The sequence below is a fragment of the Rhinatrema bivittatum genome, chromosome 1, assembly GCF_901001135.1.
Source record: "Rhinatrema bivittatum chromosome 1, aRhiBiv1.1, whole genome shotgun sequence".
In the NCBI taxonomy this organism is placed as follows: domain Eukaryota; kingdom Metazoa; phylum Chordata; class Amphibia; order Gymnophiona; family Rhinatrematidae; genus Rhinatrema; species Rhinatrema bivittatum.
In genome coordinates, this window is record NC_042615.1 from 681079238 (window position 1) to 681095274 (window position 16037).

Sequence of the window (16037 nt, forward strand, 5' to 3'; positions counted from 1 at the left end):
AAAAGTAACCTTATCTATGAAAAGGCAACAAGGCAAATGTTATGCCTGGCCCTAGAACACTAATACACCACCTACTGGGCAAACAAGCCAGAGTGCTACAAATCCCTACAGAGAAACTACACACTAGCCGAAATACTGCAACTCTGTCACACATGCGCAACACAGACAGACCCTTACCTAATACTGAATAAGAGACTACAAATTAAAAACAAACATGCAGACAAGACTGAAATGGAAAACCCAAGAAATCAGACTCTGTGAACAGTAAAATACTGAAGAAAAGAAAAATACAAATATAGAAGAAATGCACATTCCCAAAGATGGCATATTTCAATCCTGACATATGCCATTTTTATTTTTTTTTAACTTTGTTGTCTGATCTTATTTTTTTTAATAGGTTGGTCACAGTCTAATTTTTCCCTTGTCTGTCTTTTCCTAATTCATTTTCCAAAGTCTCTTTTATTGTTTCTTCTTTCTTCTCCTGTCTTCTTTCCTTCCTTCCTCATACAGGCTCCCTCTCCCAAACACTCTCTCTTACCCAGGCCCCCACTCTCACATGCAGGTTCTCACTCTTATGTACTATCTCTAACAGGTAGGTTCCCACTCCCACACACACAGGCTCTCACTCTTACATTTTCTCTCTTACACGTAGGCTCCCACTCCTACATACATGCTCTCTCTCTTATTGGAGACTCTGCTGAAGGAAAGGATAGTGAACTATCTACAGTCCAGTGGGTTGCTGGACCTGAGGCAGCATGGATTCACCAGGGGAAGATAATATGAGACAAATCTGATTGAATTTTTTATTAGGTGACTAGAGAATTGGATTAAAGAAGAGAAATCAATGTGATTTACTTGGATTTCAGCAAATCTTTTGATACAGCCCCACATAGAAAGTTTATGAATAAAATGAAAAGCTTGGGAGTGGGCAACAAGAAGGTGGTATGGATTACAAACTGGTTGATAGTGTGTAATGGTAAATGGAACTTACTCTGAAGACAGAACAGTGTTAAGTGGACTGCCGTTAATAGCTACTTCTTGTGGGTCTAATATAAGGGATTGAGTAGTACATTCTTATTTTTCAGACAAGGATGTGAGATCATCGGGATATTATACCAAGTGCCAACAATGTAGTGTGTGTACCAACACTACTCAAGGGCAATTTTGGCACAATCCTATTAATGGATATTGCATTAAATGTAAGTCCATTACTAAGTGTCAATCAGCAAATGTTATTTACATTATTATGTGTCCTTGCCCTAAAGTATATGTGGGCCGTACTAGCTGCCCGGTGCGTGTTAGGATAATGGAACATCAGTCACGTTTAAACACATCTAATTTGACGGTGCCTAGAGTGGCTCACTGTATGGCTAAACATCTTTTTGAAGATCTGCAGTGGATGGTTTTGGAAAAACTTGATTGGACTATACACAGAGGAGACCTCTCAGAGTGGTTAAATTACTGCGAACAATGTTGCAGTTTGATGCTGCTGGAGAGATAGTGGACCCTTGGGCCGGCCTACCTAGGGAGACAGGGTAGGCCGGGGGGCAGAGCCACAAGCTGGAAGGGTTCACCCAGGAACCAGGGACCCCCCGGGAGGAGCCCGTAGGGTCCCGGGTCCTCGGGACTAGGAGCTGACACAGAAAGTAAAGAGGCTGAGATGGGCGTAGGCCGGGACCAGAGCAAGCAGAAAGGATAGGAAGTCCAAGGGAACCGGCTGCACAGGGCCGAGGGCCGGCTGAAGGCAGGACAGCGGGCGGCTGCGGAGTCTGTAGCAACCGGAGACAGAGGCAGGCAGTGGGTGAAGCGGGGTCAGAAGCAGGCCGGAGTCAGAGGCTGGCTGCAGGCTGAAGCGGAGTCGGAGGCAGACCAGAGCCAGAGGCTGGCTGCAGGCTGAAGCGGAGTCGGAGGCAGACCAGAGCCAGAGGCTGGCTGCAGGCTGAAGCGGAGTCAGAAGCAAATCGGAGTCGGAGGCAGGCAGCGGGCTGAAGCGGAATCAGAAGCAAGCCGGGGTCAGAAGCAGGCAACGTGGAGATCAACAGGAACGCAACTGAGAACAACTACGGAGTTGTGAACCTCGTTGCAAGGCGATGAGAGAGAGTTTGAACACCGGTTATATCGGGACTTGGGCGTGACGTCAGCAGCGTGGGCGGGGCCGGGCTTCCGGGAGCTGGGCGCTCAAGACGGATGTCCTCGCGTGCGCGTGAGACCGAAGGGAAGCAGGCCCGTAATGGCGGCCACCACGTGGAGTGAGAGAAGCCCCCGGGGTCCGGAGCGGGCGGAATGCGGTGATCACTGAAGCGGAGATAGGCGGGCCTGAGCCCTAACAGAAGGGAAGCGGTCGGGACCGCAACAAACAATATTGGATATTTACATTGCTCGCAGTATCCCCTAAGGGTTTGAATGAAAAAGTGTGATTGGTTATCCTTGTTATGACGTTGGTTGTTCCTATTGGTTGATTTCCGGGTTCTGGGAAATTTAAATCAATTGGCATTCTATTTGTTTCTCAAATGGGTACAGACGAACATTCTTTAAGTGGCATCCAGCTTTAAACAAAAAGAGCATTTTGTAAAAAAAAAAAAAAAAAAGAAGAAGAATGGACGGACATTTGGCTGTGTCACAAAGAATGAAAGAACGATGGAAATTTGGCCGTGTCGGGTCCCCTGAAGAAGGGGAATTGTTTCCGAAACTCGGCTGCATCGGGATTCACATTTGCTGCTAAGTAGTCCTGTTCTTTAAAACAATTTCAAAAGAAATTTTAAAAGAAAGTTTGCTTTTGATCACAGCAGCATTTTGAGACAAAAACACAAAAAAGTTTTTGAGATGCTACAATTGTTTTCATCAATATAGGTAGTTGCAGGTTGGTTAATGATTACATTGAGACAATGTTCGGTAATTTGAATAAGTACCACTAAAAAAGTTATATATGAAACCACCTCCATCTATATTTATAATATTTTTTATTTATATAGTATTTAATAGTGTCTTCATTACAAGTTTGGTAGTGAGTGTTGTTGGGTTTGATGCAACTGCAACATTGCTTTCCACTTCGACAGCAGGAAGGGAAGGGGAGCAAGGGGAATTGGACTCAGACGACAGCCAGTGCTGGGCCCCAACTTTTACGGTCCGGGGTACTAATATGCAGACATTAGAGAAAAAGCACAGGACTGCTTCTTCAGCCAAGTCCAAAAGCAAAGCGCATTCAAGTAGCATTGTCTGAATTATCAAGAAACCTGCTCACCCTGTAAAAATGTTGTTAGCAGTAATTTTGTTAAGGGTTTGACAGTTGCTTGGTTTTGATTGTAAATATTACTGCCCTTAACATAAGGCTTGGGAGTAACCTGCATAGACTAGGAGTTACTGCCATAAGAAACTTGCTGGGCAGATTGTTTGGACCATTTGGTCTTTTCCTGCCATTACTATGCTTCTGTGAGTCTTGAACAAGATGTCTAGTTCTGTTACATGTCACCTTCTGCATCAGTTATACCAATATCAACTGCTTATATGATGTAACTATAACAAAATAATTCAAAATAACACCATAAGCGGAAGCTGTTATTTGTTTTTTTTTAAATTTTTTTTTTGGAGTAGAGGGAGGAGACCTCATATATTCAAACAGAGAGTACTATATTCATGTACTCATACTATCAAGTGGTAGGTTCCACAAAACAGTTTCATTGGCATTTCATATCTGCCATACTTCAGGATATATAATCATTGGTCTCTAACCCTCTTTTTTTGTTTAACAAGCATAAACTTAACGTCAAATTAACGTGAGCCATTCAACAGAGTCATTCATACAGAGTCACTGGATATGAATGGCTCACGTTAATTTGACGTCAGCCGTTGTAGCATCTCATTGGATACTTCTGGTAAGAATGATGATTGGCCACATTAATATCCCATGATACGGTTTAAATAGGACCCAGGAACAACAAAATGGAGGGTTACCTGGAGGAAACGCTGTAGCGGGTTACAACAAGCAACAATTTAAAAATTGGACAAAATGACTCACAGAGTGTATGTAAGGTTGGTTTTGTTTAAATCAATTTGCTAAATAGATGAATGATATGCTAACAGTTTTTTCCATCACAGCAACAACATAGACACACCGAGAGCCCCTGACGAAGCAGCCGACGAAACACGAGCCGTGTCAGGCAGCTCGTCATGCCTCACTACCGCAGCGTCCACCACCCAGCTTCTGCTCTAAATGGTAAGTGCTATTTTTTGTTATATATAGCGTGAAAGCACACAACAAAAGTTAAAAGTTTATGCTTGTTAAACAAAAAAAAAAAAAAAGAGGGTTAGAGACCAATGATTATATATCCTGAAGTATGGCAGATATGAAATGCCAAAGAAACTGTTTTGTGGAACCTACCACTTGATAGTATGAGTACATGAATATAGTACTCTCTGTATGGATATATGAGGCCTCCTCCCTCTACTCCAAAAAATAATATAAAAAACAAAAAACAAATAACAGCTTCCGCTTATGATGTTATTTTGAATTACCTTCTGCATCAGGACTTCAAGCCTGAACTAGGATATTCTCCAAAGGACCAGAAGGCATTCAGTCAATCTTCTAATATAAGCTATTTGCCTGTGCAAATTTATTACAGCTGCCACTGTGAAAAGCTTATTAATTGGGTCACAGCAAATGTTACAGTTGAACTGAATCCTACAGAAGTAGGAAACTTGAAAGAAAAATAAAGTTTACCATGTCAATATCCATGGAAATCCGGAGGCCAATCTTACTCATTCCATTTTCTTTCAAGATTTTGAGGTGTGGACAAAGAGCAGCACTGCAGGCTGTTCCAATCTCTTTTGCAAACTGATAGTGAGTGGCTGTACTGGCTGAGTCATGGCCCCTTAGAAGATAGAACACCTGCAATAAAACAGAAGCAAAGGAAGAGGCAGAGATTTTATTGACAGCTTTTAGCAGGCGTTGACCTAACAGGATGCCACTGCTCAACTCTGCTTAGACATGTGGGTCTGTTCTGTAAGGAACAATTTTTCTTCATTCATTATTAAGGGAAAAATTTAATGGGGCATAAAGCAAACATAAAAATGAGAGCAAATAGGAAAAGGGAACAAGTCTTGTCTTCTGAAGTTTGTATTGTTTAATTTAGTCTGTTTGTAATTTTGTTTTATTGACTATGTTTACCTTAGGGCCTTGAATAGGATAGCTCCATTGATGTCTGGTTGTTATCCATCCCATCTAGACATTCACAGCTGCACCTTCAGCTGCTATGGTTTTATGTATACATTGTTTTTATTTTTTTTTTTGTATTTTGTCTGTTAGTTTTATTGATCAATTATGGATGTAATATTGTAACCCAATGAGAATTGTAGATTAGCAGGCTATAAGTTTTTTAAAATAAACAAAACACACAAACTGTGTGCGCCTATGTGTTGGGATTTGACCCTCTATCAGGCTGTACTAACCGCATTTTACAATGGTTCACAGTTCTGAATCTGACCTGGGGCATCTAATTTCCAGAGCTGAGACCATTGGATGTTACTGTATTCGATGTTAATAATGGCACCTTTGAGGTTAATATGCAAAGGCTTTGTGTGGGTAACATTTGGAGTTACACATACAAAATCCAAGATTTGAATATGTTCCCTCACTGACCGCACAAAATATATGTAAATAAAAAGGGGTGCTGAGGGAGCTGTTCTCAGGCTGGGGTAAACTTTTGAGGATGATTTGTACGCACAACCCGGCACGCACAAATCTACACCCGATTTTATAACATGCATGAGCAGCCGCGTGCATATTATAAAATCCAGGGTCGGCGTGCGCACAAGGGGGTGCACACTTGTGCACCTTGCGCGTGCCAAGCCCTAGGGGAGCACCAATGGCTTTCCCCGTTCCCTCCAAGGCCGCTCCGAAATCGGAGCGGCCTTGGAGGGAACTTTCCTTCTGCCCCCCCACCTTCCCCTCCCTAACCCGCCCCCAGCCCTACCTAAACCCCCCCCCCCGACCTTTATTTTAGAAGTTGTGCCTGCCTCTGGGCAGGCGTAGATTACGAGCGCCGGCCGAGTGCCGGTGCGCGTTCCCCCAGCCTAGCGGCCCTATGAAGGCCTCTGGCCATGCCCCCGCCCCGGACCGCCCACACCCTGCCCCTTTTTTCAAGCCCCAGGACATACGTGCGTCGCCAGGCCCATGCAAAATAGGCTCGGCACGCATAGGGCTTTTAAAATCTGCCCCAAAGGTTTTATGCATATAAATGGCTGTTATAAAATTGCCTGTGATTCATCGTATATATATAAAATATATGCTTAGTCTAATTTTGTACATATATTACAAATACCGGGAAGAGACATTTAGGGGGTAGAGTTAGGCCTTATGCACATACATTTGTGTTTTAAAAAGTATGCATATAAGTTTACCCACACAAGTTGTGTCCTGGATAGAGCAGGTGTAAAATTAGATTTCTCAATAGCTGACTCAGGGGTGCATAGTGATCAAGGACACCATCGAACAGATAGGATCGGGTGTCTCTAGATGAATACCTTGCTCTAGAAGCTATGATGGGGAAATAGCCTTTGAAATAGGAGGAGATAAGTGGAGCATATCACCCTCTGTATCTCCCAATCTCTCTGAGTGCAGAGGGGATCGACGATTTACGGAATAGCTGTGTCAGCAGTACCAAGGCCCAGTGCATCAATGGTATCGACTTGCACACTGAGGCTCAAGGCATCAAGAGTTCCCAGGTCCAACTTAACATTGCCAAGGGAGAAGTATCACCAACGCAGAGGCTCAGTGCTTCGGCAAGTGGTGTGTTGATGGTGCTGCCAGCATCAATTGCACCACCAACTCCAAAGAATGATGCTTTTTCTTCTTGGCCTATCCCAAGTCCTGAGGTGCCCACGAAGGGCTTGCGGATGCCTGAGAGTGGTGTTTTTGCGATTTGCTTGACCCTGACAAGGTGGAGGGGCCTTAAGCCTGTTCCAAAGAGGGGTGGAGACCTTCTCAAGGAGTTCCTACTCAACTCAGCACTTGGGGAACTAGAAGCAGCTCCACTCTGGGAGGAGGAACATATCTGTGGCTTTTCAGCAACTTGCACAGTTCTCCTATCTTCCAGGATCTGCATTTCTGGGCCCATGGTGATATCTTGTCACAGTGGTAACAGGTATGTTGTGGTCAAGCCCGAGACACTGGTAACAAATATAATGGCCATCAGTGGTAGACATCTTCTTACCACACATGCAATCTTTGAAACCGCTGAGGGTGGCCTTGTTGAAGCCAGACACTTTGTAAGATTTTTTTTTTTTTTATATTAGAGATAGCACTGAAAAGTGCTGTTTTGGGGGCTGTTGAGGAGGTGAGGCAATAGAGAGATTGAAAAAAATGTAAGAAATAGTTATTTTTATTTATTTAAATAGATTTGTTGGCTGCGTCCTCCAAGATTCGGGGCGGTTTACAATAATAAGAATGTAACAAAAAAAAACCCAGAGTAAATATCTGTGAAATAGCTTGGATGAAAAAAGACTGAGGGGTTCACAAGGCATCTTCTGCATGGGAACTCCCGCACATGCTCAGTAGAGTAAAAGCTCTATAAGCTAAAAGAGACACACACTCATGTGTCATGACTAATTCAGCCCTGCTTGTCGAAGGGGAAAAGATCTTTGAAGACTTTACCTCTACAAGCAGAGTTATAAAATTACTCTTATTTAGCACTTTCTGGAGTTCGATGCAGAAGTCTGGTCAGAAAAAAGCTACCCTAACTTTATCCAGGTAAATTACACATGTAACATTGTACATGTATATTCAGTGGTAGTCTTATCCAGTTAAGTCCTGTTGAATATCCGTAAAAAGTTATATGCATTTAATTTTACCTGGATACATTTTCTGCTCACAAGCTCTCTGAATATTGATCTCATTGTGTTCTTTAATCAGTCCACTTTATTTGAATCAGAAATTGAATACATAGGTGCTCTTTGTAGCACCATACTTTCAGACTGACACTGCACTGTCTTTACTATGCTTGTAACGAGGTTCAGGATGCATTTTAGGACAAGATTTTTCTTTTTAATGCAGATCTATATCTTAAAAATACTTAATATGCCATATTTTACATTTCATGGTGCAGGGGTGGCCCACTCTGGTACTCATGAGCTACAAAAAGGTCTGATTTTCAGAATATTCACTATGAGAATGTAAGAGATAGATTTTAATACAATTGAGGCAGTGCATACAAACCTCTCTCATGCATTTTTCATTGTAGATATCCTGAAAACTAGGCCTGTTTATGGCACTTGAGAACTGAAGCTGGCCATCCCTGTTGTAGAGTATTAAAAACCTGCAAAATGTGATCTTGAATGTCTAATAAACATAAAATTAACTGAATATAAGTAGGTTCAGACTGGGTTTTTAAAGCAGACTGGACTTTTAGCCAGGTTGAAATACTCCTCATTAATACAGTGCTAAAATGTAAAGTTGTATACTCTGGAGAAAATATGTTTTTTAATTTAAAAAGTAAATGGCAGAGGTGATGTGTCCAGGGAGAACAACACATGCATGTTATCTATCAATGTCCCCCTGGCACATACGGCTGCTGCTGATCCAAAGCATTTGGAGGAGGAGAGGAAGGGGAAGTTTGTGTACAGCTGTTGATTTGGAACCCACAACTCCAGTGTCTGAGCTCAGAGACATAGCAGAGATTGCAGGAGATGCAGCACACAGCCTGAATATCTCGGGCTGTCTGCATTCACAAATTCAGCTTGAAGTGCACAAGCCACGTTGGGAACAATTACTAGGCCCTGGAACCCTCAACCATGGGGATTATTATTGCATGGGGTACTCCAAAAGTTGAAAAGTGTTCCAAATTATCCACTTACGTCAGTGCACTTTACTAGTTTGTCATCAGTTTCAAAGTCTGCTTCCTGAAATATTTTCTCACTTGGAATTCCTTCCATTGATTGTCCATCTATAGGGCTTATAACACTATGAAGAAAAACATGTAACAACAGTATTTAATAAGTGGCATAAAAAAATCTAAAATGCATAAAAACCTGGACAGAATCATTCAGGATGCAAACATTTCAACATATCACTTCAAACCTTAATTTATATATTCTTTTTAACCTTTAAAACTGGCTGTTGCAACCAGCCACAGTAAGAACAGACTTTGGTTTTATGCTCTGCAATTCAGTTTAAATTTCCCCTCTCTCTAGCATGTTCACCCAGGCTTAATCCTCTGGGTTTAGCCATGGACCAAACAGTTTCATATGCCAAACAGGGTCTACTGGCAGGGTGTTAAAGCCCTCCACTCAATACTATAAAGTACAGGTTCTCAGTCTCAGACAAATGGTCAGGAAAAGATTTATCCTCAGATCACAGCTCAGTTCGAGAAGCCTCCTCTTTTACACTTCTCTCTTCTCCCCTCAACCCAAAAGGCTTAAGTATCAAATCAAGAAGCCATAGCTCTGTCAATTAGCAGATACCAAATCCCTCAGCTGCAGGAAATTCTGCTGGTTTCTGACACACATCAAAATCGGAGGCTTATTTCTATGACTTAAGAGTGATCATTCACACGGAGAAATTCTAGCCAGTTGCTTGCATCTGCATTGGGTATCCATCTATATATGACTAATACATACATTTGCATATTTCAAGGAAAACCATTTGAATTGTGCATGTCAACCACTATTTGTTTAATAGAAATCAATTCATGGTGCCTGGGGAGTTGCTATGAATTAGAAATTATTCTTTTTAATATGTTCATTGGAATTTTTCAGCGAAGAAATAATTATATCGAGAATACCAACACAGGGATTATGATCTAGTGTTCATAATTTTTCCTACTAGAGGTCAGGGCACCAATTTATATAGAAGTTGTAATTGCACCTCAATTCTGGAATATTTCAGTGTCTTCCAACCAGTTTGTGTGTTTCATGCACATTGTATGGTGCCAAAGCTAAAACTCGATGCAATATTAGGCGCTGAGCTCAGCACACCAGGAAACGCGTGGTTAGATGTGCGTTTTGGACGCGCTAGACATATGCCCAATGCAATATCGGGATTAGCGTGTCCAAAATGTGCATCCATACCGGCACATAGCTAATAGCGTTCATCACTTGCAAATGCCATGTTGATGATGCTATTCGCTAGTACCTCAGATTTAAAAATAAATGCCAGCCCAGAGCTGGTGTTAAGTTTTGAGGAACCCCAAGCCATGCTCAGAAGAGCAAAAAAAATACAGTTTTTTTGTGGTTCCTCCTACTTAATATTGCTTGACCCTGTTTTTGCTTGACCCTGTTGTTGCAGAAAGCTGCAACAACAACAACAAAAAAAACCCCACAACTTGACAGCAGTCAGGTTAGGAGAAGGGATGCTCAATTTACAAAAGCAGGCATTTTCCTAACCCGTAAATGTGTACCGGTTAGGAAAACGGACGCTCAGAAAATTGAATGTCTGTTTTCCTTATCTGTGCACAGCCACTTCTCCTGGGTGCTCGATGGCACAGACGCACTAAGGAGGTGCAAATTATCCATTGCGCGTCCCTTTTAGCGAGCCAGCTCATTAGACTATTAGATTGAGAGCCCAAGAGAGGAGATGTGCGGGCGTTCAAAAACATGCATCGGCCCCAAGGTGTTTCCACTACTTGCCCTTGTTTCACCCTCTTGACACTGAGCATTGACTTCTGATCAAGGGGGTCAAGGTCTCATCAAAATGTGGCCTAATTCTCCTTCATCTTTGTAAGAGAGGAACTGATGGGCCATTTCCAAGTGCTTGCAAAACTATGAGTATTTCACAACCACAAATCTTTCAGCAAAACTAGATACTGCAGCTATTGCTGGCATACCTGACAGATCCAACGCTACAAGTTTAAAAGCAGGAAGACTAAACAAATGTTTACACAATCCAGTTAAGAGTCAAACAAAATCATCAAAACTCTACTAAAATGTTTTTTTTTTGTTTTGACAAAGAACAACAAAGGCAGGTAAACTCAAAAAGGGAAGCAATACCACTAAAACACAAGTGAATTCCATATTCTGAAGGCTAACTCACATTGCTTCTTTACCAACTTCTAAGCTATTAACACATACCCAGAAAGATTACTGAAAAGCCAATACATTAACATTTAGAAGAAAATTTCATATACTTTTGTTTAAAATTCTCTAAACACAGCTTTAAAAGCCAAAAAAACCCCCAAAAACCAACGGGTTAGCTGCACTGCTGTGCAGGAGTCCTGTGTTCAATTCCTAGATCAGAGTTTCCAGTCCTTCTGCCAGCCAGGGCTCGGGAAGGTATGGAGGCTGCATTCACAGCTTCTGGGGTGATATGTACTGGCCAGACTCAGGAGGTACACACATAGAAGCCAATTCAATAAGGTGTGCTCAGCTTAGCACACAATTTAACCCTCAGGTGTGCATATATTTTTTATGCATAAACTTTATTGCCAATGCAGCAAGGAGTTTTGGCTCAATAATGTGTATTTAAGTCAGCGCCCTCGCTAGTGCTGGAAATGTAACTCCTAGTCTAGATGGAGTAAAGTTCCCATTGCTAATGTTAGTCTAAGGGCTGGTGTTCCAGTGCTAGAATCTGTAATCAGTGTTTTCTGCGTAGAAAACATGCTTTCCAAGCATAAAATATTATTTGTGCTCACAAAAAATGCTTTCTATGCTGAAAACATGTTTTATATGCATAACATTTTATGGACAGAAAACATGGCTTATGCACACAAATCGTTTTCTGTGCATAAAATATGATTTATAGTCAAAAAATGCTTTGTATGGAAAGCATTTTTTTGTGCACATAAATCATATTTTATATGCGGAAAGCATGATTTGTGCAGATAAAGAAAATTTGCTTACTGTAAACGGGGTTCTCCACAGACAGCAGGATGGGTGACATAGGTGACATCATCCAACAGCACTGAATGAACCCATCTCTGTTCTTCAGTAATGTTTTACTACAGAGCATGCACAGGAGTTCCCATGCACACTGCCTTATGAGCCCTTCAGTCTTTTGCAAAACTTAGCTTTAGCTATGTAGTCAATTCACCACAGATGTGGGCAGATATTAAGCATGACTAATTCATCCTACCCAATTTACAATAAGAAACTTGCTTTCTCAGTCAACAAGCAGGGCTGAATTAGCCATGACACATGGGGAGTCCCAAGCTGAAGGTTGTGTAGTGGAGCACTTACTGAATAAGCAACCCAGAGCCCCCCAAGGAGAGTGGACTACTGGGTGAACATGCTGCTCAAAATTGATTGCCCAAAGTTACTGTCACTTCTTGAGAGGTTATCTAGATAGTAGTGAGATGTAAAGGTCTGAACTGAAAACCAAGTTGTAGCTTTGCAAATGTCTTGGACTGAGATGGCTCTCGGAAGAGCCACTGAGGTAGCCATGGCTCTTACTTGACGAGCCTTGACAAAGTCTGTGATCTGAAGGTCAGCCAGTGCATAGCAAATTGTGATACAGTCTGCTAACCAGTTAGACAATGTATGTTTGGCGACAGACATGCCCAGTCTATTAGGATTAAAAGAGATGAAGAGTAAAGAAACATTACAATGCGGTTGAGTTCTCTTTTTACAGTCCAGTGAATGGAGGACCTTCTCTCCTTTATGCGCACGAGATCTTGGAAAGAACGAGGGCAAAATGATAGCTTGATTAAAATGAAATGCAGAAACCATTTTAGGCAGAAACTTAGGATAAATGCGGAGCACCACCCTATTGTGGAAAAACTGTAGGTATGGAGATTATAAAACAAACACTTGTAGCTCTCTGACTCTTCACATCATTGTGATAGCAATTAAGAATACCACTTTCCATGTCAGAAACTTTAAGGAAGCTGAGTCTAACGGCTCATAGGAAGATTTAATCAGTTGGGCTAAGACAAGGTTGAGATCCCATGGTACAGGTGGCTTTGCAACCAGAAGTCTTATATGGCACAAGCCCTTCATGAATCTCGATACCAGAGGATGGATGGAAATCAGCTTTCCATTCACTTGAGGGTGGTAAACAGCAATGGCACTGAAATATACTGACAACATACTGAGGTACAAAGAGGAGAGGGACAGCAAGTACTGAAGCAGATCTTTTGGAGCACAGGCAAATGGGTTCAGGGAGCCTGCCTGACATTAAGATGAGAAATGCTTCCATTTAAGGCCATACACTCTTCTGGTAGATGGTTTCCAGTCCGAAATCACAATGTCCTCAGCCTCCTTAGACAGTGACATTGAGGAGACCATCAAACGCTCAACCATCCATGCTATTAAACTGAAGGAGGGGAGGCTCAGATGACAGACAACTCTCCTCTTCAGTCAGTAGAGCCAGGTTAGTCCCCAGAGGGATCAGTGGATGGACTGACAACATGATGAGGTAGACAACCACATTTTTGGGGTAGAAAATCCCTACTGAGGCAACTAACCAGTAGGGTGGGTGCACACACAGACTCCTTACTTGGTCAGCACTTTCTTCAAGGAAAGAGAATTCTGATCCAGACCAACAACTAACTGGCAGTATTCTGTGTGAACAAACAACTAACCAGTAGGGTGGGTGCACACACAGACTCCTTACTTGGTCAGCACTTTCTTCAAGGAAAGAGAATTCTGATCCAGACCAACAACTAACTGGCAGTATTCTGTGTGAACAAACAATGGGACACAGGGTCCTGTATCCCCTGCCAGGAATCTCTGAGTATTTGGGAGTGGGTGCTCAGTCACAGAGTTTTTCTTCAAGCAACTTACCTTCCTGGGATCTCCCAACATGTTAGGAGATCCCAGGAAGGTAAGTTGCTTGGAGTCTGTGTGTGCACCCACCTACTGGTGAACACATCAATGCCAGCATTATCTAATGAGGTAGAAATCAAAGAGGGAGACCTATTTTGAGGAACCATGGTTCTAGTCACGACTGGAAGAATGTTTTCATCTCCGTGGCTACCCTTACGGAATGTGACAAAGGCTGACACAGCTGATCCCACTGCGAACGGAGGCCCCATTGTAGAACTGTTGGGGGTTCATATTCAGCCGCTGTGTGGCTTGCTAGTTAACCAGATAAAACCATCTAGTTAACTTAGCCTGTATATTTAGCAAATATACCTGGCTAACCTAAAGTTAGCCAGATAAGTCTATCTGGTCCATAGGATGACCAAACTTTGCCAGATAAATTATCCAGCTAATTCTGAATATTAGAGTTAGCCGGATAACTCATATGGCTAACTCTGCTCCTCCCAGATACGCACCAGGAATGCCCCCTAACTTATCGAGCCAAAGTTTGGCCGGATAATAAGTTACCTGGCTAAATATTTCAGAATATGGACCTCCTTCTGTTTAGGCACATCATTGGGACCATATACACTGCTGCCGCCAGGTGCCCAAGGACAACCAGTATTGATCAGGCCGGGACTTGATCTCATTACAGTAAGCCCTGGACCCGCATTTGAAACAAATCACATGTTCCAACAAGAGGAATGCTTTCTCTTCCGAGTCTGTCTATACCCCAAAGAACTTGATTCTCTGGGTAAGAATGATGTCTGATTTGACAAAGTTGACTATGAAATCTAGAGGTCCATATTCAGAAACATTTAGCTGGATAATTCAAACATTATCTGGCTAAATGAAGATTTGGGCACTTATCCAGCTAATAAGTTAGCCAGCTAGAATTTAGCGGGATAAATTAAGGGTGTTCCAGGGTCATAACTGGGAAGAGCTGAGTTAGCTGGCTAACTTTGATATTTATAGTTAGCTGGATAATTTACAGGCAGTAAGGTGCGGTAGAAAGAGGTGCGTTAGTGCCGGGCGCACCCGCGTTTGCCGCACGCACAGTCTGGATCACATACCTCTCGATACTGTATTTAAATGGCATGCAAATGCAAGCTGCGTCCAACGCGCGTCCACGAAGTGCAATCCATTTTAATGTATAGGCACTATACAGCGCCTATACAGTATCCTGGGTGCGCTGGTACCTGTCATTTCAAATGACATTTGAAATGACAGGTACCAGGAAGTGGATCCCAACTTTAAGCAAAAGAAAACCTAAAAACCTAAAATCCAATGCACCGGGAAAGCCACACTTCAGATCGTGACTAATCCCATCCCCCAGCCCCCGCTCACCTGCCCTGGCTGCGTCCATGGGTGCCGATCTCCGGGGCAGCCCCAGTCCTCTCTCCCATCCTCCCAGGGGCAGCCGGCGGCAAGAGCGAGAGCAGCCCGGGGCGGATCGCGAGGCGGCTTCCAGCAGCCCTCGGCAGCGATGGTGAATGGGCGCACGCCGTGACCTCTGATGTCCAGCCGGGCGCTCAGGTCACGGCGTGTGTGCGCTTATGCACCTTCACTGCCATGAGCGCACGCCGTGACCTCGGACGTCCAGCCAGGCGTGCGTTCATGCACCCTCGCCGGCGGGGGCTGCTGGAAGCCGCCTCACGATCCGCCCCGGGCTGCTCTCGCCGCCGGCTGTCCCCGGGAGGATGGGAGAGAGGACTGGGGCTGCCCCGGAGACCGGCACCCATGGACGCGGCCAAGGCAGGTGAGCGGGGGCTGGGATTAGCCGTGATCTGAAGAGTGGCTTTCCCGGCTCGTTGGATTTTAGGTTGGGCAGGCAAGAGTTTAGGTTATGCTTGGAAACAACAGGTCCTTCCTTCCTGCTCCGGAGCGGTCAGCGCGCCCGCACGGGAGACCGGCACCCATGGACGCGACCAGGGCAGGTGAGCGGGGGCTGGGAGAAAGTTTGCCCGATCCTGGCTCTTGTTCCGGGGGGTGAGGGGGTCGTTTGCCTGTGAAATTTCGTCTCTCTGACCTGACGCTCCACACTAACGCAGGGGTAAGGGTAGGCGGTAAATTAGCAGGTTAAACATGCAGCAAAACTGCAGGTTAAAAAAGCGATAATCGGGGCGCACGTTACTGTATGGGAGGGAATAGCTAATCCGATCGTTTACATCTCATATACATGCCGCGGGCGGAAAGGGTTTCCCGTTGATATAAAGAAGCGGTAAGGATGGGTTAAAAGGGATAGTGAATCGCGGGTTGGACTAATGCGGCCAAATTGTGAGTAGAAAGAGGGTTAGAAGCAGGGTAACCGC

The 16037-nt window shown here is 43.6% G+C and overlaps 1 protein-coding gene across 2 annotated transcripts in view; it reads right to left on the bottom strand.

Annotated features, from left to right (window-relative positions):
* ZFYVE16 (zinc finger FYVE-type containing 16) overlaps positions 1–16037 on the bottom strand; it is a 227023-nt gene that overhangs the window by 13141 nt on the left and 197845 nt on the right. For both annotated transcript variants that reach the window (XM_029574267.1, XM_029574278.1), the window contains 2 exons: positions 8848–8953; positions 4718–4885 (listed from right to left, as the gene is read on the bottom strand). In XM_029574267.1, coding sequence (XP_029430127.1) covers positions 4718–4885; positions 8848–8953 — 274 coding nt within the window. The remainder of the gene's footprint in view (positions 1–4717; positions 4886–8847; positions 8954–16037) is intronic.